This window comes from Filicampus tigris, chromosome 2 (assembly GCF_054856515.1).
Source record: "Filicampus tigris isolate MCC_2025a chromosome 2, RoL_Ftig_1.0, whole genome shotgun sequence".
Classification (NCBI taxonomy): Eukaryota; Metazoa; Chordata; class Actinopteri; order Syngnathiformes; family Syngnathidae; genus Filicampus; species Filicampus tigris.
In genome coordinates, this window is record NC_141218.1 from 33,291,383 (window position 1) to 33,318,426 (window position 27,044).

At 41.9% G+C, this 27,044-nt stretch overlaps 1 protein-coding gene across 12 annotated transcripts in view; it reads right to left on the reverse strand.

The window, feature by feature from the left end:
* The window catches only part of tenm2a (teneurin transmembrane protein 2a), a 274,108-nt gene that overhangs the window by 31,717 nt on the left and 215,347 nt on the right, over positions 1 to 27,044 (reverse strand). For 9 of the 12 annotated variants that reach the window (XM_086023698.1, XM_086023693.1, XM_086023692.1 and 6 more), the window contains 6 exons: positions 22,693 to 22,931; positions 7,522 to 7,644; positions 5,103 to 5,329; positions 4,312 to 4,507; positions 2,924 to 3,025; positions 1,936 to 2,130 (listed from right to left, as the gene is read on the reverse strand). In XM_086023698.1, the coding sequence (XP_085879824.1) occupies positions 1,936 to 2,130; positions 2,924 to 3,025; positions 4,312 to 4,507; positions 5,103 to 5,329; positions 7,522 to 7,644; positions 22,693 to 22,931 (1,082 nt within the window). The remainder of the gene's footprint in view (positions 1 to 1,935; positions 2,131 to 2,923; positions 3,026 to 4,311; positions 4,508 to 5,102; positions 5,330 to 7,521; positions 7,645 to 22,692; positions 22,932 to 27,044) is intronic. The other 3 variants (XM_086023697.1, XM_086023696.1, XM_086023689.1) reach the window with 1 other exon arrangement.

Genomic DNA, 27,044 nt, shown 5'->3' on the forward strand with positions numbered 1-27,044 from the left:
GAAATGTTATGAGTAGGTGTTTAAAGACTGAAATGACAGGAGGCATGTTTTCATCCTTTGTGTACACCAAAAGACAAGGGAATAAAAGACAACATTAGCAGACATCACTGAGGCAACTAAAGCACACAATAATGAATCGCAGCATCGTTTAATTGCGTACAGCTATGAAAGAGCAACAAGCCATATGAACAAATTGTCATTCTGTGCGTGACTCATATCCGTGTGATGTATACTCTGGAGAATCTGACACACACGCCGCTATGGAAAAAAAGAAGCATAACAAAAGAAAAAACTATTTGTCAAATGACCTCCTCTCAGACAAAAGACCGCCCGCCTAGCCCACCCTTCCTCTGTCTCGTCCCCTTTGCTCTGTCCTGCTCTCTCAGCCTCACCTTGTCCTCTTCCCACTCCTCAGCCTCTATTGACCACCCCCCTACCTTTTGCACACATCGCAACCTCCATTTGTGTTTGTCTGGCAGAAAAGGCGACTCACAGCTATTGATTTTCATGTCAGCGGCAATCCAGGTAAATTGTTTGAGGGACTCTGCTGGGATGAATATCAGATATGAAACCAGAGGAGAAGAGATTGATTTGAGGTGTAGACCAGGAGCCAATGCTGACCTCGTTCTTGACCTCTTTGGCCTGCCAATCTCCTAAACACTCGTTCTACTCCACTCTTAATCCTCCTACTCCTCCTCCTCCTCCTCCTCTTCCTCTTTCCCGCTGGGACACACTTCCCTTCCTCATTCAAAGCCTCCCATTCTTACCGGTATGCATTTTATGCTTTGACTACCCGACTACCCCCTTAAACTTTTATGCCATCTTTCCAACTCTTGCTCGTCCATCTTTTTGACGACCAAGAGTGTGGCAGGCAGGTACTTCTTAACAGAGATCAATAGATGCGATTTAATCCCTTAATAAAAATCTGTGCTGTGTTTGGCTGCAGTACCATCCGTCAACTTTGTGTATATATGGAGGGAAGGGACCCTCGCTCAGTGTGAGATCGAGCGATGATGAGCTGTCACACTGAAGCTAGGCAGAGTGTGGCAGTGGATGTACGATGTGCTTGCTTTGCTGCAAACAACCATGTTTCTTATTACATAATCACCATATGTGGAGACATTATGGCTGGGGAAAGAAATGACATACAGTGATGCATCTTGATCGAACCTATGCTTACAAGCCTTAAGTAGGGCATCACACGGTGTACTATATCAATTCAATTACATTTTTAATTCAATTAAGATAGAAAAAGCATCCTAGTATATGTGACATTTTCCCTTTCGGGCAGCTCTCAATGTTTTACCATTTTGAGCAGGAATGAGGAATTACACACTGAATGCACGTTTTTATTCCAAAGTTTGACCCAGCTCACTTGGCTTCTCTGGGAAGTCAGAAATTAAATAATAAAGTGTATTAAATAAGTATGGGATATTGAGAATGGTGTATCTGGATCAGGGTGATCCGATCCAGTTTTGTTTTTAAAAACTGACATGAAAAAGTAAGATGGATTATCTGATACTGGATAGAAAAAATGGGATGATTTTGATCCAGACTAAATTTGAACAACTCGCCCAGATAGATAATCATTCTGCTGCATCTGGTGCCAGGTTTAAAATGGTCTCAATACCCGACTACAACTACTATAGAAAATGTTCACACTGCACAGGTTGCAAGCCATGCTTGGCCAATGTATACACTATAATTAGCAGAAAGTTGATAGTGGTTAAATGTATACCTTAATTCTCTAAATTTCAAGATTACAGCCAAATTGACCATGTTTTAATTAAGTTTGCTGGGAAATAATAATAATAGTTTCAACATACCACAGGGATGCACGTTTTGTAACATTTCATACTAAATTCTCCCAAGCCCATTGGCATTACTTTGACCTTCCTGTGTATCACACAATCATTGAAATGGATCTCCTCTCACCTTCAGCACAGCTGTGCCCTTTGTAGCCGATGGAGCACACACAGTTGCCATTGGTGCAGCTGCCGTGGCCACTGCAAAGAGGGTCAAGGCATTGTGTGACAGGGACATCACACTCAGGTCCTTTCCATCCACTGTAACATGCACAGGAGCCTTTGTCGTACTGGCCGTTTCCACTACAAAGCACCGGGCATGCCACTGGCAGACCACATGGAGGGAAAAAAAAAGCAATTCTGTAAGTCCAGTGAATAACACTCATTAAAAAAAAAAAAAAAAGATTCCGAGTCGAGGCGCGATATTATGCACAGGGCTTAGTGAGACACATTTTCAGATGGACGTTTACCAGTACCTATGCAGTACCTAGGGGTTATTAAAAAAAAAAAAAAAAAAATATATATATATATATATATATATATATATATATATATATATATATATATATATATATATATATAAACATATATAATCACTGATTTACAGCACATATCATAACAAACGAAACTTAATATGCTTCACATACTATAATTGAAAGTACACAATTTAAAGTTAAAGATATTTAAAAGTAAAGTAAAGAAATAAACCAAACTAAAATTTCTCAAAGAGAGTATTGCATTTTACGATAATCACATTTTAGAGATATTGTAAAAGTCCCTCTGGTCACCTCCAAATACCATTTTTACCCCATCTTCCCATTAGTGGGTGGAGGCTAAATAGAGTGGTTAGGGGGCTGGAGAGTGGCGCTGACACAAAGAGTAATTACAGGCAAAAGGTAACTAAACTATTCATCAAGGCTGTCTATCTCAGGTGAGAACCGAGCAAGGGAGACATTAGCTTGAGGGGCCGCCATTCATCATCCGTCATTTTGTCACCGCTCAACACACCACCTTTACGGCACTTAATTGTCCCAAACCTACTCTCTTCATGATGTTTCTCTCATTAGACAATATCACAGTTGTGTGATGGAAGGAATACCATTGTAAGTAGCCAATACCTTTGGAGCAATCCATGCCATGGAACCCTGGGAAGCAATGGCATACGCCAGAATTGCACTCTCCGTTACCATGGCAATTGCGCGGGCACTCTTGCACAGAATCTGTGAGGAAGACAAAGTGTGACAGAGAGGGAGAGAAAGAAGACGGTGAGAAAGCATCAAAGCGTTCATTAAACCATTGACACCATTCACTCTTTGAGATTCTGTAAGTCCGGCAAAGGAGCTCAAAGGCTCACATTCTTACACATACAATATCAAAAGGAAATGTATTTATTCCTTTCCTGGGCCTATTTTCAAAGTAGGGAGTGAACATATTCAATCCGGCAGAAGGCTACCTTCTATTTATCTAGACCACAGTATTAAAGTAAAGTCAAACATTTTCCCCCTTACTCTCTTTGTCCCTTTCAATGAGCTTTTTATAAAGGTTTTTCCGATAATTTTGGAAGCAGCTTACTCCTCACTGGACGCTACACAGGCATTATTGCCACCACCAAGTATGGCTTGATATGTAAGTTTGGGTGTTAAATTGTGTTCGCTTTTGATGTCACCAAATCCTCTGAGAAATCCTCGGAATCTCCAGCCTCTGTCTGCCCTTATCTGAAAGCCACCTCTCTTCCACTCCTCACATCCTTCCTACCACTTCACCCCATTGTGGCTTGGCCCCCACCGTTATGACTTTCCACCAGCTCCCCACTCTTTACTCACTCCACTGTGCCCTTGGCACCTTGGCCTCTGTTCCTCGACAGTGCTACTCGTGTAAAAGCGCTGACATGAGACGGCAACACGGACAGATTCTTTCTCACTCTGCTTGACTCGTTCTGCCATGTTCTCGTAATTGTGCCCCAAACACAGGAGAAATTAATTGCAGCCCTTCAGGTACTGAAAAAATTAATTTAAAAGATTGAAACAGCATTCCATTTTTGACAAACAAGGTTGTGGCTTTATTACTCTTGGGCTTTTATTGATGACTATTTCAAGTAGCTGAGTCGTCACCTTTTGGCAATTACTTATTGGGCAATGAAAATGCACACAAATTGCACTGGTCAGGAACAATATTAAAATGAGCCTTTACAATATAGTAGCACTGCTAGGTTTTGATTGACGCTATAAGAGAGTTTCTTAGTTTAACCACTATAGTTCCTCTTATGGACTCGCATAACATAGCAGAGAGGGCACATGCGGCTACAAGCCTAATTGCCTGAAAAGCCCAGAAATAGGAAAGCATCCAAGTAGCAGGGTTACTCTTCGTTATTCATCTGAGAGAGAGCTATTGCACCATACATACCTTATACTGTATATACAGTATATACATTTTGAAAGCCTTCATATTAAAGTGACTGGACTAGACATCCACCGTACTACTCTTTTTAGCTATTATACTGACTCACCCATTATGTTTGTGCTGAAGGAAACGGTCTCTCGCTCACGACCATCATTGTAAAAGGCCAGATGCCAGGCTCCAGCATCCAGGTACTGGACAAACACTGCCTCATTCAGGACCACCGTTTGGATGCTCCTCCTCTCTCTTGGAGACTCCACCACACTCCACTTCTCCTTCCCGTCCAAGCGTTCCATGTAATCATACTGCCGGAGAATGTATCGGAGAGAAATTTCAATGAAAAGTGCGGGATCAGAATAGCCTCAAATCTGGAATTCATCAATGAAGTGCTCGTGTTGTTGTTGTTTTTTTTCCCAAGTATGTCATTTAGTTGTATAGGTAGGAAAACACAATACTGTATATACATATCAGTAAAAGTGAATGGCTGAAAACTGTCAGGAAAGGCCACAGAAGACAAGAAAGAGAACCACAAGGACCACGGAACCCACTGGCCATAAATTTAGATTTCAAAAAACTTTAGTCTGTCCAAGAAGTGAAACGGTTATCTACAAATCAACATAGGCTAGTAATTGAACGTTTTGTAACGAATAGTAGGGTATAAAAGTCACATTACTGTGGGATTTAATTAAATGAAAATCATGGGTTCAATTAGTTTTTTCGAGCAATGAATCACAAACTATCCCATGACATGCGAAAGTATTCTAATGGATTCTCCATGCATGGGATTAATTAAGCAGATCACATCAGACATAGTGATTAATAAAATACTATTTGTGTGATTAGAACGTAGAGACGAGTCAAGGAAGTATCTCATCCACCCTTGCTATTGCCGCTATTTACCTGTGCATGTGAGGGGGGCAGGCCCTTACGAATATAGACTCCAAATAGGGCATCTTTGCCCAAGGAAATGTTGAACTTGAGGAACTGCGCTTGACTGAGGTACAACAGGGACCTCCAAAATACACCAGGCGGGACTTCTTGGGTCACTCTCCTCCCTACGTCAATGCTGCCCGTATCTATACTGCTGTTCCGTCCCATCCATGGACCTGGAGCGAGGGGGAAAGAAACTGCATAATCTGTCATTACAGGCATTGGCTGTCTGGATGAAAAGTTGACAGTTTTCAAAAATAGCAGTGGATTACAACTGTTAGATTTAGACCCTGCCCCTGCACTCAATCTTCTTGGCATCATTAAATAGTCTCAACTGGGAAAGTACTTAAAACCGTGATCTCGATTACGGATCTTAAAGTTTGGTAATCAAGCAGATACGTAAGCACACAAGTTGCAGGACGAATCTCTCAGCAACACACAATCAGGTCAGCCATCTAACGATTTGGAGCCCAGAGAGGAAAAAAAGAAGAAAGTATGTGCAGAATAGCTAAAAAAAATCAAAGTAACATGGCGAGGAACAACATTTGCATCAAGTGGAGACATCTGGGGGTAGACAGTCCTCTTAGTCTCTTAGTCACCCTGAGCTTAGGCACAAGCTTGCGTCCGATGCTGTGGAAGCAGAGTAAGTGAAACAAGAAAAATGCATGGGGGTCCCTAAAAGGGTGAGAGACAATGCAGTCGGGCTGTTGGTGAATATGCGGATATTATATTTGGCTGATAAACCGACGATTGTGCTCCATAACTCAGCAGAGTGGTTAAAAAGCTCTTAGTGATAGCACAGCTCACATGGTGCCATAATTTATGGACATCTTTGAGTTGGTGTGAGCCCATTTGAGTGCAAAACTCTATTAGCAGACAATGTTATTTAAAAGCCTTGAAGGCAGAGGCAGTGGACTGTAAATTGTTCTATTCTTTTTGTTGGGGGTAGGGGGGGACTCAAAAGACAACAACAGTTAGTTGTAGGTCCATCATTATTTCTGCCAAATGGAAAAGCATGAGAGCTGGGTTTTGAGAAAATCTACTTAAGTACTTTTTTTTTATTGTACTTGGATTTTTCAGTTATCTGTACTTTGCTTTCATTACGTTATGACATTACGTAAAAAGATAGACACAGAAGGGTAAGCTCTACCATGGTTGGGATCATGATTAATTAATTGCGATCTTGGAAGAAAAAAATAAGACCAGGTGCATCATGGAGGGTATTTTCGACAAAGATGCAACGGATTCAGCGATGAAAGATTTTCCCCAATCCATGGCCTTATGCAAGAGAATTTTTCATATCATTGACTACAAGAATGATTTGTGTCGAATACATTGTCTTGCGCTAGCCTAAAAATCACCAGCTTCTGGCGTTCAAAAATTCTACATCTGACCTGAAAAATATCACACTAAACTAAGGTGAATTTCTTTTTCAATTGTTCTAGCTAATTTAGCATTTTTGTTGTGTCGTTTTGCAGGACATGTTTTCAGTTCAGACCTGATTATCCAGTCAAAATTAATATTTGCAGCAAAGCTTTTTTTTTTCTTCTAATACAAGCATTATGTAAAGTAATAAAAGCACTTTGCGTGCAACATTCTTTTTTTGTTGCACTGAATCATCAACACCAGTATAGTATGCAATTGACTGGAAAAAAAAAAAGTTTTACCTTTGTACTCAAATACATCTCTTTTACTTAAAGCGGAAGTCAACCCAAACATATTATGTTGCCGGCAGGGCCACTAGTTGAAACACGGCATTCTGATTAATTTTGCGTTTGTGGAATATAAGTTAAGCAGCAAAATGCACTCGTTTTTAGCCGTCTCTGGGGGCGGCCATTTTGTCTTCTGTCGACTGAAAATGACATCACAACTGCTCACAATGACCAATCACGGCTCAGATTCAGAAAACAGGTCAGCCGTGATTGGTGAGAGAGCATCAAAGGCTAAAAACGAGTGCATTTTGCTGCTTAACTCATATTATATATGAATCAGAATGCCGTGTTTCAACTAGTGGGCCTGCTGGGAACACATTCTTGAAAAAAATATGTTTGGGTTGACTTCCGCTTAGTAAAGGAGTTGACTCCGACTCTTACTTTTACCAGATGTTATTTTTACACTAGTATCTGTGCGTCTACAAAGGAAGAGACAGAGTACTATTGCCACTCAGCAATGAGACGCAACAAACAAAACTGAAGCTGTTCACCAGAGCACCAAAAGGTATGACTGCAACCAATTTTCACTTCTTTTCATTTTCAAATTGAGTCATGAAGACACAAAGTCTCTAGATTTGCATTCAACGTCTTGTTCTGTTCTGTTGAGTCTTTTTGCTTGCAGTGTATGCATCCATTTCTGCAGTTGTTTCTGAGGGCGTGTGTGCTGTAGTTCATACCTCTGCCTCCAGAAGGCAGCGTGGCCACATCACTGTTCACAGGCACAGCGGCCCCCAGTCCGTTGTTTAACACCGGGCCGTCAGATGGCTTCAGCTGCCACGTCAAACCCAGTAGGTTGATTGCTGCACACAAACGGATCGAGGCAGGAAGGAGGAGAGTGGGGGAGTGTGTGAGGACATATGACATGAACAATACACTATCAAGTTTGGTATGGTAACAGACATGCTTGAAAGCTCATCACGCCACAGAGATACGCAGGGCCAACCCTCTAAGTATAGTCTGTCATTTACACGACTACCAGGGCAGCTTTTATAGAATGCTGTTTTCATTCTGTGTCACTGCTATCAATTAAAAAAAGAAGCCATTAACTCAGCGTGGGATGCGTCAAGTGTCAACCTGAGAAAGTGTGACAAAACTGGCAGAAAACCTATAAAAAGTTTTCTCTTTTTTAACGTTTTCTTCCTCTATACCTCACAGTCGTCTTTCAAGCTGACAGCATCTCCTGCTTTTATTTGGGGGCCTTTACACCGTCTCTCAGAGAGCAGGTGACAGATTGCTCTCTGAAGAGATCACTCTGTGACTCCTTCTCTTGTCCTCCTCTCTTCCTTCCATGTTCTATTATTGTCTGCTGCGGGAAAAGGACTGTGTTTGTGCCTCATGATCATCACTTTTTTTCGGTGTCCTTATTCAGAACTTTATTTGAGGGATGAACTCCCGAGACCAACGCATCTATCTCATTTTCAAGAGTTTTTTTTATAACACGCAGCCTCAATAATAGCTCCCTTATCTCCGTATCAATAAACATGTATCATGCAGTCATAGGAAGGGAATTTACGGACAGGGGTGCACATAGCTGATGCGCAGGTACGCATGCGCAACAGAAATCACTGATAGTACCGTCACCACACTAGTGGTGCAGTGCAACAAATCAGTTCAGGATGGGCACGATCCGCAGAATGGTTGGTGAAAAAAACTGTGCGCGTTCACAATAAGGCAACGTGATTAGTCCGCATTCAGCAGAGGAAGTTGAATACCCTGAAGATCACGTAAGTTGCATGTACAAGAGCGTTTTGCAAACATACTCAACGAACACACTGCCGCCACAAAGGCTAACTAAAATAAAGCTTACCAAATAATACATTGAGTCATTAATGCCAATGCAATAGCCTTAGTGAACTCTTACTTTGAAGTTGGCCCACGTGGTGGCGTAACTGCTAACTTGACTTCCGTTTTCGACGTATCGGCAGTTTTAATGCTTGCTACCAACACCAACACAACGCTGACTCGAAATCATATTCAGTCGCTAATTTAGGACAAACAAACCGCTGGTTTATTACCGTGTGATTGTATAATACGGCACAAGTCTCCGGCGTTAGTGGCTAGCAGCTGTTATCATTTGCTGGTAGTTCAACAGCTGCCCTTTGGCTTCATTTTTTTTTTTTTTTTTTACTTTTTTCTATATTGTGGACCTAGATTACTTTGTAATGTGCGGTCCATGTAATGTGCTGTTTTAAGAAAGGTGCCTTAAATTGCACTTCAAGTCTTTTTCATTATGAAGAAAAAAAAAATTAAAATAAAACGTTGCCTTCATTTAATTTATAACAACACTTTTGCCTAATAATTGTAAGAAAATATTCAGCTCAAAATGTCTGCCAGGATAGCTTGAAATGTATACACTGTACCACTTACAAAATTGCGTTAAATTATGTTCTTAAATCCTAAACGGCCATATTAGACATTAGGGTTTTTTTTTGTTTTTTTAATGGGCAAAAGCGTTTTATAACATAAATGAAGAAGTTCTATTTATCTTATTTATCTTTTATTTTTTTCTGATCCAAAAAACAATCCGATCCGTGACTCAAAATTCGTGACCGAGCCGAACCGTGACTTTAGTGATCCGTTGGACCACTAGTGAGTACCAAAGACAATCTTCTGGTACTCATGCAAGTACCGCATGAAAAAAATTATGTGAAATTACACATTTTAAGCAGAGGTGGGCATTTAACGAAATTTTGCTGGTCCGTATTAGTCATCCCACGGCGGCCAGGGTACCCGCCCGTCATCGTCAGTCTGTCATTTTTCGTGACGAACTAAATTTGTAATCGTCAGTCCGTCAATCCGTCAGTCCGTCATTTACGTCCGTCAGTTAGGCCATCAGAAATCTGTTGGTTTCTTAGTCAGTGTGACAAAAAAGCGTCAGAAAAAATAGAAAAATTGGCATCCACCGGTGACGGCCTGATGGGCTGTTACTGTGTAGTGCCAATATTTTATTCGCAAGCAACAGTGTCACTTTTAGGTAAAAGATTCCCATTCACCAAATACAAATACACTTCTTCAAAATTTGGCCAGGCGATGAATATATTTGAGTTTGGCTTGCTTCGATTTTTGTGGCAGTTGTTCTGTTCAATCTGTTTTGTGCTGTAAACGTGACGCAACGTAAAAAAAATGTAAAAAAGTGTAATTAAATAAGTTAAAGTCAAGTCAAATTTATTTATATATCCCTTAACCCATTAAGGCCTAAAGCGCCTGGCTAAACATCTCTCTAAAACCTCAGGACGTCTTTGGAATCATCCTCAAAAACCTGAAGTTTTCCCGGAAATTCAACACCTACAAAAAGAAATTGAAAGCTTAGACGTGGATTGAAAGCTTAGACATGTGGCTTTCAAATTATCGCAAGTTTATTAATCATCTATAATAACAAGTTGAAATACGGCATTCTGATTAATATTGCGTTTGTGGAATATAGGTTAAGCAGCAAAATGCACCCACTTTTAGCCATCTCCGGGGGCGGCCATTTTGTCACTTCTGTCGACTGAAGTTTACAATGAAGTTGCTCAGGATTCAGATAACGACCAATCATGGCTCAGCTTCAGAAAACAGGTCAGCCGTGATTGGTCGCTACCTGAGCCCTATCTGAGCTAGCTAAAAACGGATGGATTTCTCATATTCCACAAACGCAATATTAATCAGAATGCTGTGTTTAGACTAGTGGGCCTGCATTGAACATATTCTGGAAAAAAATATGTTTGGGTTGACTTTTAGTTCAAAATGAGTTATTGCAGTACAGAGTGATTCCCAACTAGGAAATCAGGTGCAGCAGGAGTGTACCCACCTTCTTTTAATTTATTTGAAAATAATTTTTGATTAATTCTAAATATTTCTTTGTTCACCAAATTATGTCGTTGGCATATGGTGATAGACAAAACAATTAAAATGCTCTTCCATTAAACAACAGAAGGTACAACAAACCTGTGTATCACCTGTTGCCATTCATACAACAAGGACGTTGCCTTGTTGTGTAATTTTTATTTTGTGTTGTGCCATAAGATTGAAAATAGGCGCCTTGGCTCAATCAAAGTTGGAGAACACATTTCTATACGAAGCACAACACTTGGATACATGAGTTTACAGTATATTAAGTAGAATACAGGTGTTATGTATGATTCGCAGCCTCGGGCACCTCCAAGCTATGGGAGTCTGCAACACCTGCATCTGAAACACAGGAATCAATTTCGCTCTTGTCAAATTCTTTCTCCCCTTGTCAAGGCTTTGCACACACAGGGAGGAGTGTAAACGTTGCTGAAAAAGCGGATGTAGCTTCAGGATTCGCTGCCGGGGCACACTCATTCTCACTCCAGACGTCTTACCGCTACTTGTCTTTTTTTGGGTGTCTTCTTTATTATTCATTCTTCCCTCTCTCCCTTGCTCCCAGGCGATGCAAGGTGCTGACACCTGGGCTATACGCCTGGCCTCCACCACCGTCAGCTCTTTTTTTTTTATTCGTCACGGGGGAGGTGGTGTGTGGAAGAGGAAGTGTGACTGGGCAGACAGTGGGGGAAGGACAGTGTCCTTTCTTGTCTCACAAAGCCACCTCTCGCCCTCTTCTCTCATCGTGTCGACCTTCATTTGTGTCCCTCTTTTCCGTTTGAAGTCTGTCCCTTTCTTTCTTATCTTTCCCCTGTCCTCCCAATAGATAACACAATCTTGCATCCCTGCACGCATTCAGTGACACATACACACGCACACACAGACGGTATCAGAGGAGAGAAGTTGATGGAAAGATTACCGATTGAATCAGATTCAGATCAGAGTCGTAGGCAACACGGAGTCTATTGTGACGGCGCTCTCAATCTAGGTCATGCCCAAGAATACAGCCAACTGCCATGCACTTTGCTGAGCTGTGTGCGTTCTTTCCTGACTGACATTTGCTCTCATGAGAGGTGCAAAAGTGACCTATAGGTGGCACCCTTTCTGCTTGGTGAAGGGCATACAAAGCAACAGGCTTCTTTGTTATAAGACAGTGCAGAAGACAAAGAGGGCAAGTGGTATGAGTGCTTTTCATATCACTTCTTAGTCAGGGAGTCGATCTTTTTAGCTTTGTTGCCATCATTTTAACCAATTTCTTTTCGCAAACAAAATGGCAGGTTTTCAGCTTCTACTATGGTTAACTAAGATTCCACATAGCGCCACAGAGACAAGGAGAAGTATAGTCTGATTTAGGTTGTCGTCTTTATCTCTATAGCTTCCCTTTACTCATGTTAATTTTGTCACACCCGCGCGCATGCACACACACACACACAGACGATCACAGAGAAGCAGGTTTAACAAGCAAACGAGTTGGATTAAAAATAGATCAGTTGCTTCATGTGGTTTTTATGTAATCTCAATGCATAATTCAGAGAGGCAAAGTGCTTGCCGGTATCATCTGCAAAAGACAGCATCGGAAGCAGCAGCGCACGTGATAGTGTGACAAAAGAGAAAGAGTGAGGGCTAGTGGACAGAGGAACGGGGAGGGATGGTGAAAGCCGGGAGGAGGTGCCCGCTGAGCACAGAGAAGGCCAATGGTCAGGGGCTCAAAGAGGAAATCGTGTCACGCTTTCCAAACGTCTGCAGTGAGGAGAAGAAGAACAGAGAGAATATGGAAAGACAGCAAGAACTGAGAGAATATTAATGCACAAATCCCCCCGAGGATGAAAAAGAGCAAGAAAACAGGCTGTGGATGATGTTGCAGGAAAAGAGCAGATGACATGCAGACGGAAAGAAGAAAAGGAAGAAGCAGAAAGAAAAGATTTAAGCGACAAATGGCTCCATATTAATTGACTGGTCGGGGAAGAAAATGGTCATGATTCATTGTCTGACAGTAAGTGGTTCACAACATGGGCGATCAGACACTAATACAAAGCTTCTAAGTCGACATTGTGTTTGGGAAGTATTTCTATGTCCTGAGTAAACGGATGTAAATGGATTCCTGCATTAGAGAACAATACAAAATGGAAGAGAAATACGTAACAAGGTGCCTTTTTGGAAGACCATGCACCAAATGTCCCGATTCTGGGAAATATTGTCTCGTCATCATTAGTCTGCTCTCTGAAATGCCTTCCAAATTGTGATTTCCCTCTCTCTCTCGGTCTTTCTCATCTTTTGTCTTGATACTTTTTGGGAACTGTCAGTTTAATATACAAATACATTTGGATGGGATTGACATGATGAAAATAACTTTCTGGGTGCTAAAATAAATCATAGTTCAAATCAGATGGAAATCACACATTGAGCTTCCATATCAAACTTACAGTTAAAGAGGTCATAATTACACAAGAGTCATATATCCACTAATCACAAAAAGAGAGCAATATGGATCACCCATAGGGCAGCATATAGGGGCTCACACAAATTCACTTGCAGCCAAAGCTATTAAAATTAAAACAATTCGTGGAAGAACAATTACTATTAAAGTACAGTACAAATACTATTGCAATACTATTGAAATTAATATATATATAGTCTGGAAATGTTTAAAAAGAATATTAATTGCAAGAGAAGAAGGCTACACTTTAAGGAGGGAATTAAATTTCAAAACGAGGAGCATACGAGCAACATGAGGGAGTTTCCGGTCGGGTCAGCTGAGAACCCAACAAAGCTTGGCCCCGCTCCCAGCAGCCTTCTTCTATTTTTCCTTTTTTTTGGTTGTTCCTCCATCTGTAAATGAGTGAAGGTCCTTCCCCTCATCGCTCATCACGTGAGCTTCAGCAAATGTAAATGACTACCGTGTGACTCGCCGAGGCTTTTCACAGTGGGTGTATACAAATTGATAGTTACGCTCACCTATCAGACATCCCCTTTTTCCTTTCCTCCCAGTTAATTTTGATATTTGTTTTCTCATTTTTTTTCTTCATTTATTTAGGCTTGCTATATCGTAGTGTTTTATTGTATGTTAGAATAGTTAATAAACATTGTCCATATATAGAAGTCAAGCGTGAATTGTGTGTGTTTGGGTAAATAAAATAAAACTTTGACGTGGTGCCCCTAGAGGTGGGTAGGAGTAATGCAGGCATTGCTCCCGGCCGCTACAAACTATTGACACTCTTACGAGTGACCCGCATTTTCGCTACATGGTTGATACTGTATTAGAATTAGTGCAGTAGTATTACTGCATTGATTTTATAATAACGAGATATAATAAAGAGATTTGAATAATAAGCAGGTAAGACTAATGGAGAGTAAATAAGTTTCACCTCTTACCACACCTTTTGGGATATGCAATGAAAAAATTCTCATTGTCAATCATTGTATTTATATTTGAACTATTGTAGCTCATGTTCGAAATAGAAATATTTAAGTAGCTTTGCCAAAAAACGCCAAAGATAGGAATACATGGAGGACCCCACAGCTGGTTAATACCTCACCGCACACAATATGTTCCCTAGTGGCTGGGGACAGTCTGGAAGCTACAAGAGCAACGTGATTGGGCGCCTGTTACGGGTTTTGCGGCAATGCCTTGGCATCATGTTCGCACCAACTTTCCTTCTCTGTCCATAGTCTCACCTTTGATCTAATAGCATTCGTGTCAACACCTGCCTTTCATACTAGGTGAGTGAAGCATTTTGCTATTGCAAATGATGTGCCTCAGTACAACTAAACAAAAAGCATGAGTGTGGGAATGCCTGCCTCCTTTGTACACACAAAGGCCGCTCAATTCTCTCTGCCATCTCTCATGGCCATCCCAATAAATGCATATTAACTGCTTTAATTTGCCACTAAATGAGCAACTCTGACCTCTATTAGGCTGGTAATTGTAGCTGAGACCGGCCCTCTATCCTGTTAATTAGTTCAGGAAGCCTTTTGCTTGCTTTTCTACCACACGCCCCACTGCCAAGACCGTCCATCCGTCACTAATAATGCTGACTTTTGAGTGGCACTTTCAGAGACGTATTAATCTAACAAGATATATATTTTGTTATTATTGCGGCTGCAGTTTGTAGTGGCGTAGACCTGCACTGCAGGATCATAGTTATGAGTGTTTCTAGTGCTCCGGCCACCACATGAGCGGCCTAAAATAAATACTCAAAACCCAACTCAAATGCAGTAAAGCTCTACACCCATCAGGAAGTAAATCCTGTCAAACGAATGCCAATCAAAACAGAGTTTTATTAGCTTCTTAAGGGCAGACTTAAGTGAAGCGTATTGGATGTCATTACTTCGTAAAGATGTACTTAAGCCAGTGAACATGAAGTTAGCATTGTAAAACAAACATTTGTACAGCGATGGCTACAGAGCGCACTTTCCTTTTTATGCGCCAACAATCAACAATTTTTTTCTTCCCCATCCACCAACCCTCCATTTTCGGTGGAAACCTGTTTTTCCTGAATGTTTTTCGGTGTTTATTTGAAAAAAGTAATTTTTTCCAATGCATTTTAATTGCCGTCAATCTTCGGTGGATTTTTGCTCTTCACAGGCCGGCCCGGTCACTATCCCGAATAGCATGGGTTGACCAGTTTCTGTATGCAGTACTCATATTGGAGACAGTGTCGAGAGAAGATTTCACTGCTTCATGTCGTCAATTTTTGGGCCATTTTAAATATTTACAAAGTGTCATCATCCATGCATGAAATCAGTTTTTCCTTTACCTGCAGTTCTTGATACGGTTTGTCTCAGACAGAGTCTGTATGACTTCTGGGCGTCAAATGTGCTAAGAAAGATAATTTTTCTACCTCTTGCGGTGTGTTGATCTGCACATGCATGCTTAATATTACCATTAAGACAACACGCACACACACACACACACACACACACACACACACACGCACACGCACACGCGCGCAGACGCAAAGCCACACCTACACAGAGCAGCTCCGACGGGACCTTCTCACCCAGCTGATGCAACCCAACTGAAACTGCCTGCAACACATAAAGGTTGCTCATCGCAGCGACTACACCTGCATGACACGTTAGAAGCGGGAAGTCACTCAATCACGCAGCAGAAGTGGCTTCCTTATTGGCACGAAGATATTGAGACGGCTCTCCATGCAAATGTGGCGGCGCACGCATAAGGCTCTTGCAAATAGTGTTTTTGTGCACGTTGGGCTAAATGAAAAGAGATGTGAATCTGGGCGATGTCCTCCTTTCTGAATCCTCATTTCCTTCTCGGATATCTCTACCTTATCCTGGCCTCCCTCCTCTGCCTTGCCCATCCTCCACTTTCACCGTTCCAAATCAACCTATTCTGCCACGACTCATCCATCCGAGCAGCCCTTCTCCGGCTCATCGATCTGTATTAGAAACAGGATATGAGGAACTATGCTATCTTATCATCGATCAGAGAGCGAGAGCGAATGAGTGAGGGGGAATCAAGGACGGAGGATGGCTGAACATGTTTTGGAGGCCCAGAGACAAAATGGGAGAAAGCAAGAGAAGAGAGGAAAAGGTATTCTCTCATCTCATCCCTCTCCTGTTCCAACACACGACTAGTGGAGCACCGTGGGCCTAATTGGACTGACAATTGAGCTCCGATAAGACCCACACTAATGAATAAATGAATGAGAAAATAAATGAATCACATGAGCCCCTTGCACGCTAATGCAAGAAGCAATGCCAACGCTGCTCGGCCATGACGTCAGTGAGGCTGCTAATTAAAAAGGTTGCGGGTTAAATGCACAAATCGGAACATACGATCTTATCCAACCTAAATACAGACGGGAAGTTCAAGGATAAACACTGATGTTACAAACACTTTTGCAAGCTGTCTGCGTGCATAAGTTGGACAATGGAGGTGAGCATTCATCCCTCTGGTGCAGATGGCGCAGCACCTTGTCTACGGCCCTGGCTCTGCCCTTTTTCCTGGACTGGCGGTGTGTGGTAAGAGTCTAACCTTTCTCAGTACGACAGGCCCTGCTGCTACGGACACAAGCGCCATGGCTGATCCTCATGCCCAGGATGCTGCTTATCACCATATGCCCGACTGTGCCTTCACCTTTGCACAAACTCACACTAAATGGATGAGGACAAGGACACACACACCTACTCACAGGCGCTGGCATGAGCGACACATCCTGACCTCTAGCTGTTCTACCTTGGATAAGCAGAAGGAAAGCCACATGTAGATGGAGAGGGGACTTTGGGGTCAAGGAGCTAGGCTTGGAGAGGAGCCGCATTGTGAAAGCCGTGGCTTTGACACAGTGAGACATTTCTCGCCCACTAGGTTGTTTTTGGTCTTAGTTCTTGTTATGAAGAAAAAAAAAAAACACAAGCCAACACTGCAAAAAAAAAAAATTGAATTGCTGAATGCAAAGAGCGAGAGGTACTTTATTGTTTACCGTCTGATAATCGAATTGATTTGCATGAATAGGATTATGACGCTACGCCACTGATTTCAATGAAACAGTACCGTACTGTTCCTTATGGTATATTGCGACATAGAGTCTCTTCTTATAACAGGAAATTGTCATCCCAAGAGCCATTTTGTGTCCCTATTAAACTCAAATGGAACAGTTTAAAAATGACATGCTGCATGTATGACTATGGCAAAATGATTTTTATGTGTCTTTTTAAAACAAATAATATTTATCATACTCCATATTGCTGCAGTCAGGCTAGTAGAATGCTAATAAATCACAAAGAATCAGAAGTAGTCATGATCCGGTTTGAAATGTACGAGAGCCAGATTGATTAAAAGTGGCTGACAGTCATGAAGGTCAGACCCGATGACTATGTCTGCATGCATAAAATCATGGGTTGTATGTAGGGGAGTCCTGATCAATATTCATAGCGGATATAGATCCGATATCAGACAAAAAAAACCACTATCGGATCTACATCCCAAATCTTCGATATTAGCGCTCATGTACAAGCAGTCCATTTCAGACTCCGTTACCTTCATGTACATTGTATTTCTTTTATTCAAGTGCAGTACAACCTCATGTTTGAGGTTTAATATATGTAACCCAAATGTTTGGAATAAATGGGTTATATTTTCTCATACCTACTGATTCTGACTGTTGTTTGTTGTTAGTTTGTTAGTTTTTTTCGGTATCACTTGATCAACTCTTTTTTAACATTTTGTACCAAAAAATAAATAAAAGCATGTATCATGCTTGCTGATATTGTATCGTATCGATACCGTTATCGGACCGTCCTCTTGGCTGCAGTATCGTGTCGGAAGTGAATAAGTTGTATCGGGACAATCCAGTTATATAGCATGATTGATGTTTTTATGTAATAATATGTGTCATATCTTAATATGATCGCACAGAATAACAATAGCAAAGGAAGGAGTCATATTTTAGGTGTCTCTTGTGCACGGCTCTGCAGTGGGGGGGATGGTGGGATGACTGTGAACATGCATCAGAGCATGTACAATACATTAATTGTATTGCTGGTTAAAAATTCGATCAGTGAGGTAGATGGTGCAAAATAACATTTATTTACCCTAAATAAATAGAAAATTAATTTGAGTAATTTCTTCAAGACCGTTAATCGTTAAGGGTGGAGCTTATCGATACTGCAGGTTTTAAAAATTACGTCCGGGGCCAGTTTAGTAACGAGGCTTGGTACCCATCCCTACTCACAAATCAACACTGCTGGAGTGTGGTGCTCGTGGGCAGAACTAAACCTGTAAGACAGAAGTTGTGAGACGACTTTAGAAGAAAAATGCCAGTAAAGCCGAGTCAGAATTGTATTCAAGGATCGAAGTTATTAGAACAGTCTTTGAATGTGAATGTACGTTCTATTTGATAATTTACATTCACTTTATAATTTTTTTCCAATTTGCTCTCTATTTTATAGTATGTTGCACAAAATTGTGAGAGTCCACATGAAGATGAAGGGGGCGACAAACTGTTTAATAAATGAGTAAAATGCAACTTTAGTTGTTGCTGTTTTTTTGGTTTGTTTGTTTTTTGGGGGGAATTGACCTCCCAAATGGGATCAGTATGGGATTGAGGAGTCATTATGAACGCCAGCGGAGTCGTTTTCGGGACAGGATTTTTGAGTGAAAATCCACTCCCATGTCATCCTCGGGTTGTACATTTATTCTGACATGACCTCCATCTGTGAATCAAAGAGGCTTCTTTCTTTTCACTCTGTTCATTTTCAATCTTCATGTCGTTCCTCACTTCTTTTGTCATCCTGGCCCTGCTGGTGTCCTTCACAGTCTCTCTGTCCTTTCTCTGACTCTGTCACACACCCTCTGTTCGGCGTTCGCTGTGATCAATGAAGAAACATTAGTCCCACTGATATTCCAGGCGACATAACCTCGGGAGGCTTCTTTCCCTTTCATCTCTCCTCTTCTCACTTTCTCCTCTCTGCATCTGGCGCTCTTGTCACTCCTAAAACCAGCCTCCATTACTTCACGCAAGCAACAAACCCTTTTTGAGTAAATCATCTTCCCCCCACCACAGTCTTTTGCCCTCGCCTCTTATGGTGCAGACAGTGACATAGCAGCCCCAGTCTCACTCTTCTCTGTGTCTTCAGTCATCAATCCTCTTTTCCTTTCCCGCTTAAGTTTTGGCAACATGGTGACAGTGACACATCTCCCTTCTTCCCATCTGCCCTCTCTGCTCCAAACTCCATTAGACCCATTTCTCATTTTTTTGCCCTTTTGCCTCACTCTATGTCGGCAGTTTGCTGTGCATGATGACGGACTTGCATCTGCTCCAGTATGCCAGCCGCTCATCTGTATCCTAGCAACAACCTCTCCTTTTGCTTGTCTGCGTGGAACAAGTAAAGGAGGCGAGGGGCAAATGAAGAACAAGCTCTCTCATTTTGTCATTTACTACAGTCATGCCTTCATATGAGGCAGACACACGAACGGCAAGGTCAGTACAGGTTTGGGGAGGCACACACAAATGCAAGCATGCTCACAGTTATCTACATTTGTCATCGACGTGGATTTTAAAAGGATAAACTTCAATCATCTCAAACTGGTCTCTGATTTATCAACTCGTCTCTTTTGAAGGGGTGCACGTCTGTCTGTTTCATGAGAATGTCTGAGATGTTCTGAAGCTCTACATCTGGTCGAAAAAAAATTCATCTTAAATTATTACACATTTTATTTTATTACATATTAAGACTTTTTTGCACTAATTCAGAATCTGCCCTCATTTTTTCTCTAGCACAACAGAATTTCATAATAATAATAATAATAATTATAATAATAATAATAATAATAAAGCACCCATGTATTTTCAGAACCGCATTAATATATTTTGTAAGATAGTAATAGATTTACTAATATTTATGGATTCAGGGAGAAACAGGTGTAATTTTTCTTCTGAACGTCATAGCTACAAATGACAATGCATGGTAAAATCAGTATGCGTAAGATTATTATATATAGAGGGAACGAATATTTGAAGAAGGCAGTACATTCTCATGGTAACACAAAGCGAACCGTGTTACACGTGAGCATCCTGTCGCAAGTGCTCACACAAAAACACACATGCGCCAACAAAGACGAAAAGTGCTGTTCAGGCACATGTGTCCTGGTGTAATTTATGAGGGGGGCTCCTGGGCGAGCGCCTCAGAGAGGTCCTCTTCACGCTGCATGGCTCTGGGCACCCTGCTCAATCCTGCCTGTAAGCACCATGCTCTAGATACACACACACACGCACAACCCCCCCCCCCCCACACACACACACACACACATACGCAGCACAAAAACGATGTAGAAAATCCCCTTATGAGCAGTGAACTCTTTCGACTGAAACTCAGTGCCCGATTACTGCAACAAAAAGCTAGGTAAACACAAGGGTTTCAGGCTTGGCAGCTCTGCTAGAATTCTGTTCAGCTCAGACAAAACATCAAAACCATCCCTTTACAACAGCTGAAAACGGCCTTGGAGTTTTCCAAATTAAGAATTACAATGGGGTATTGTACGTTACACGCTGAATTATAACCAGCTTGACGCTTGACTATTGTACAGTATTTCAAAAACTCATGTTTAAAATAGTATCAAATATTCCTTGAAAATTTGAAGGAAATGATATGTTTCCAATTCACACGAGTCAATTGAAATTCATTAAAATAGAGCAAACTTGCATATTCGCTGTGTTCTTGTTTTTTCAAGCAGGTAGCCACTTTTTGATTGTAACATACATGAAAACATGGCATTTCCGACTGCATTTCAGCCATCACAGGAGTGCACACAGAGAGCAGCAGTGAGTCTTGCTTGAGGGCACCTCAGTCGTGAAAGATAGATAGATAAATCGCGAGATTATAGGAGGATATAAGAGGAGAAGGGGGGCATCGATCAATCAATCAATCCCCCCACATACATGCACACCCGCCCGCACTTCAGTCAGTCAGGAGAACCAGGGGCAGAATATTTGCTATTCAGCTAAGCTATGGCTGGCCTATTTAGCTAATCAGAATGTCTATTTATTGAAATGGTGCGCACATAAACCAATGCACTTTCCTCATTAGACTCTACCAGCATCTAATTAAGATGATCTAAATCCATATGTTGTGCAATAAAGAATATTAAATGGATACATCCAAAATCGAATTAATAAAAAAGGTGGGCACAATGATAAATCATTTGCATCTACGGTACGTGCTTCCTAAGCATGATGGGGGAGGCATTTGAGGAGGGCAGACAGACCCCCCCGCATAGCTCCATATGTGGTTGTCCAGTGCAGTGTGACCGTGAAAACCCAGGAGAGAAAGGATCTGTCTTAATGCCAGGGGCGAGGGGCCTTGATCTGCTCAGGAGGACTCTCAAGGGCACTCTGTGGGGAGAGGTGAAGTGTGTCCCAACACCCCCACACACACACATACACACACCCACACACCCCCACGCACACACACGCAAGTACAGACTCACAGGTGCACATGCGCACACTGAAACTAATACGGCATGTGAATATCGTGCGCATCCCGTTTTAATAGTCACATTCTGGACAAATCCAGGCAAGGTGGCTGGGGAACTGGGATAGATGGATGCTGATGTGTATATATACATGAATATCAATAATGTAAGACATTCTAAATAAGTTATGTGGAGAGGATAAAGGGGGGGGTGCAGAGGTGTGTGCTTGTGCTGATGTGACTTTTGCATCGGGTTCACCACCCCTCTGTTGCTTTTTGTCTCTGGGGGAAGACGCCAATCAAAGGCTCGGTGACACATCTGCTCGCATCTTCCACCACATCCACAGTGATTTACATCAACAAATACTGCATTGTACGGCACCAAAGGTGCAGAAAAGTGGCACCCGGTTGTGCATGTGCGGTCAGATTAAATCATGGGCGCCCAAATAAAGGATTGTGCCTAAAATTTACGAAAGTATATGGAGGCCAGTCTACCAACATAGAACATCACTGATGGACTTTTCGTAAACCCAATGCTATTCTTGTGGATTCCCGGACAAGTAGAAGTCCAGGTTGGTCTCAATGTAGGGATTTACAAAGCGCTTTTTCCAAGTGGTGGAAATTGGGGATTCCCATGTGCATTACCTGTGTATTGCCCAGACCACAGAGAACAGTGCCAAGTCAAGTCAGCTGATTGTAGTACAGTTACCTCACTTTCAAGTTGCTAGACTTTTATTTCCGAAATGGGAATGCACCAAAAACTGAAGAATATGCGATGAAAAAGGCATTGTCTTTCACAGCATTGTCACTGTTACTGTCATTTTATTTGGTTTTCAGTTCTTGAGGATTTCTCTAGAAAGATAAACAGCAATGTGTTTAGTAATGTGCTCAGTTTTGCCGGTTAGGGCTGTGTGAAATTATTTATACATTTCACTATTTGGTTCATTGTGCGAGCCCGGACACAACACCAGGTTTTTCTCACAGTTCAAAAAAATGATGTGCACCTAATGTTCATTACATTTACCTGCACTGTCTGTGTATGCTTGAATTGGGAATTTCTGGATTAGTGCTACTCGTGAAAGACTTCTTACCGATAAAGTAGGACAATAGGATGGCCAGCAGGGCAGCCGCAGCGATGGCCGTCACTGCTGCACATTTCCAGCTGCAATACTTGGACGGCTTCTTTAGCTTGAAGGCTGAGCGGGAAAATGTGTTTCTGGGTAGCAAACGAGGGGGCGGAGAATACACTGTTCCAGAAGTGAGAGGGTAGCCAGGAGAGGAGCTACTGAACAACGGGGTGGTCCCTGACGATGTCTTGAATAAGAAGTGCCTGAAGACAAGAAAACAAGACACAAAAGATGTTAGTTGTCAATGTTGAGGGTGTCTAAGGTGTCACACCAACGAACTGATTTTTATATATACATTTTGTTTGTATAGTTTGGCATATTTATGTTCACTGACTCCGGAACGGGGAAGCTATTTTCTCAATATAGTATTGAGGAAAAAAAACAAAAAGGTATGTGTGGACTAGACACTTCAAACTGCCAATGACATTTTTAGCAGTTTGGTCACATATGTGCAATCTTTGGAGCAATTCCTCCTTCCAATGTACTCTTCGCGCCATATGAGTTTCAACATGCTTGAACTGATTGTGTCTCCAGTACAGCCCGTTCCATTCTAAGGTCACTTTTGAAGCTTCATATTCTCTTTCATTTCAGCCAAATTCCTGTGCTTTGCTTCTGTTCACACAACTTATATTGCTGGTCCGTCACATATGATGGCTGTGGAGAATCTCTGTTGTTCCTCTCGCCTGTTCTCATTGCCCCAGTGGGGTCAAGGCTCAGAGAGAGGATAAAAGAGGAATCTAAACCATCATCCCTTTGCTCATATTACCCATTATCCTCTGCTATTGCTGCACCTGCTCACACGGTGCACAGCCCCTTCTGCATTCTCACTTTCCATTTTATTCTTTACCCATTTCCTATGCTATTATTTTCCTGAAAGCATAACGCATCTTACATTATGCATCCTTATATTTCAGATAAAATCCTTTTCTTCTAACTCTTTCTTTTCAAACTTACATTGCTCTGACTGACAAGGAACATTATAGACACGGAAAATAAAATGAAGCACGGGACATGGACAAACTTTTTCCAAGGACACAGCAAAGACTTAGCTGCACCTTTGTGGGACTTTTACAACACACTTTCACACATGTACAGGAAGTGAGGAGGTACCACGGATGCAGCTGATGTGACCGATCAGGGGAGGTGAGATCAGCCAAGCCTCAAAGATGACCGTAAACAGTCATCGGTCTTCAGTCAGGATTGCTTGTGTGTGTGCTTGTAAACTTTGTAGGGCTCTTGCATTGATGACATTCGTGAAAAGAGAATATTTCTGTTCAAGGGCGCCTCGATGATACATGTTGGCAAGAAGTTCAAGAACAATAAAATCCTGCTTAAATTCTACATTCAATAGCTATGCAACTCTTCATGGCTTTTCATAGATGTGTCTTATACCACAGAAGGATGCCAGTTACAGCACGCCAAGAAGGGAAAGGTTAATTACAACTATAGAACTGGAAATGGAATCCATTGTGATGTAATAAATGAGTTCACACATCTTAATCTTGTCTTTACAGTATAGAATGACTTGCCAACAGACCTAAAGAGAAGAGAGAATGAAATGTACAGGAGAATGAGATCTCTGCGTCGCCTTCATGTGAAATGACTCACCCTCCCAAGTACTAGCAGTAATAATGTCATGTCATGTCATCTTCCAAACCGCTTATCCTATACAGGGTCGCGGGGAGTTGCTGGAGCCTATCCCAGCCGTCAATGGGCGAAGGCAGACTACACCCTGAACTGGTTGCCAGCCAGTCGCAGGGCACACACAGACACTGTCACTGAGCGGGAATCGATCCCACGCTGCCCGCACACAACTCAGGCGTGTGTACCACTACACTATCAGTGGACAGCAGTAATAATCTTCTGCATAATCATCGCTACATTTGACACAGGTCAAACTATTGAATTTATAATAGCATTTTTAATTTTGACCACAATGTAATCAATAATTCTGGTCAAACTTTGGAATTATTTGCTCCAGATTCCAAGCTGTCACATAAATGTGAAATGAATTCAACCTCTAATGTAAAGTAAAACATAAACACACGCACACACACACACACAACAGTCTACCTTTTGATAACAATTGACAAGCATAAGGCAGCTAAACCCCCAGGGAGGCTAGCTAGCACCAATCAGTAGATGCTAGCATAGCATTGGACATCTTCACTCAGTGCTCCTTCTTGTCTAGTAGTGCAAGCAGCCTCACCTCAGTGCTCAAAGGAGATCCCAATTGAAGTCCTTTAACCTACTAAAATAAAACCAGCTACGGTGTTGTGCCACGCCACGGCAAGGATCCCTGCCCCTCCTCCTCATCGCTGAGCCAGGCTTCTGCTTCAGCCAGCACAGGTGGGGAGGATTCTAATCAGCCCAGCTGCAGCCGCATTCAATCAAGATGGCTGCTGAGGACAAGCAACCAGTGCTTGAACGTTGACCATTGTGGTTAGTTTGAAGCTGTCTCACGCTCGAATCTCAAGTTTATGCTACTCAACTTCGTTATTCCTACAGACCTCGTACTACTTGCTCAACTATTAACCACTTCCTATGCTTTCCATCTCTAGACTCCCTCCGTGCTACAAACCAGTGTCTCCGACCTCATCATCGCTCTGCTATCCATCGGACCCACCCCTTGGACCTTCTCCAGACTTGAAAATCCTCCTCTGGACTCAGGACACTCATGCACTCGACTATTATATGAATTCAGGTTCTCATTAAAATTCCTGTTGTGAACTATTGGTCTGTTTTTACTGCTACTGGGGTGCCCGGCGCATTTGGCTGTTTTTAATCGCTAGGGTCTAACATACGGTGCTTAATATAACCAACACTTCTGCTTAGTCATCTACATGGCTACAGGCGATCATTTCCTGGCTAACATGGAAACATTATGGCTAAAAGTAAAGAAAAGACTGTTAAAAAAAAATCTTTGTTTCAATTTTGTAAGGCAGTCCGTCCTGGACGGACAGCCATTTTTAGCATCGAGGATGGTAGGGCGACCATTTTTTAAAAAAAGGGTCGGACTAAGCATGGGTGGAGGTGGATTTTAGTCCGGTCCACTAATCGTCCCTCATGCGTCTGACGTGGTCATGGGGTGGTCAATGCATGTCCTTCATTAATTGCCTGCACAACACTTTTCATGTCCTTACCAGTAGTCACATTGCACATGCATATTCTGCCCTCTAGTGGTTCAGCACATGTAATACCATGGATAATGCCACAGGAGTCAGCCATTTCACCTCACTGACAGAAACATGACCAGCCGGTCTTGTGTGTGTAATCCGGGATTTTAACTAACTGTTCACATTTAGTACCTTATCCCATTTGCTTGCGAAGTATGTCCTTGTGTGGGACATCTTGAGACTGTAAAAATCTCTACCAGCATATACATTTAAACGACCCGGAAGTGGAAACCTTTGTTTCCCCTTAAAATAACCTTGCGTTATTTTGCAATAATCGTTTTATAAGGGATGAAAACATCTTAAGTTAAAACGCTAAAGTTTGGTAATAAAATGCAATAGCATTGCCTTATTACTCAATCTTAAATATTCTGTACCCTGGTTTTCTCCAGTTGGCATCATCATCATAATCTTTATCACATCATGACTGTTGCAGCTAAATGCTATCTTGGTTAAACAATTGTAAACAATTCAATCCACTCACGATACTCCCAGCCGGTAAGTGGATGTCCACAGGTGAGTGTTCAAGGGTATATGATAACAATATAAGGAAGTCCTCAATTTACAAGCGAGTTCCGTTCCTACACTGGCGTAACACACACGTGGCGAATATCACCGTTAAAGTCGAAATTTATGTCAAAATACTTTGTATAAAAAATGACAATACATTAAAATAAAAAGCATAAGATGATGTACTGTATATAGCATTAGTGCTGAGAAGTAGATGGAGAAGGACGAGACGAGGGTGAAAAAGGCAAAGATACTGCTGGTGTGCAAACAGATACGTTCGAGAAACTCTGCGCATGCTCAACCGCAAGGAATGCTGGTCTTTGTAGTACAGGAAGTGCTTGTATGCCAAAGTGCAGTATTTGGCGCGCAATCACCACAAATACACAAGCAGAGGTAAACAAGCTCAGAGACGCAGCACGAAAGCACACTTTTGGAGCGAGGAGGAAACCGGCTGCTTCATCCCTGTGGTGAGTGACATGAAATCAAGTGTTTTATTGACAGTTGAAAGTAACAAGCGGAAATGACGCCCATTTGAGTCATGACGCCGTGCGTCATCATACACAGTGGCTTATTCAAATGCCGGAGCAACTCTGTCCGCTCAATCATGTAAACGGGATATTCAGAATGTTTCAG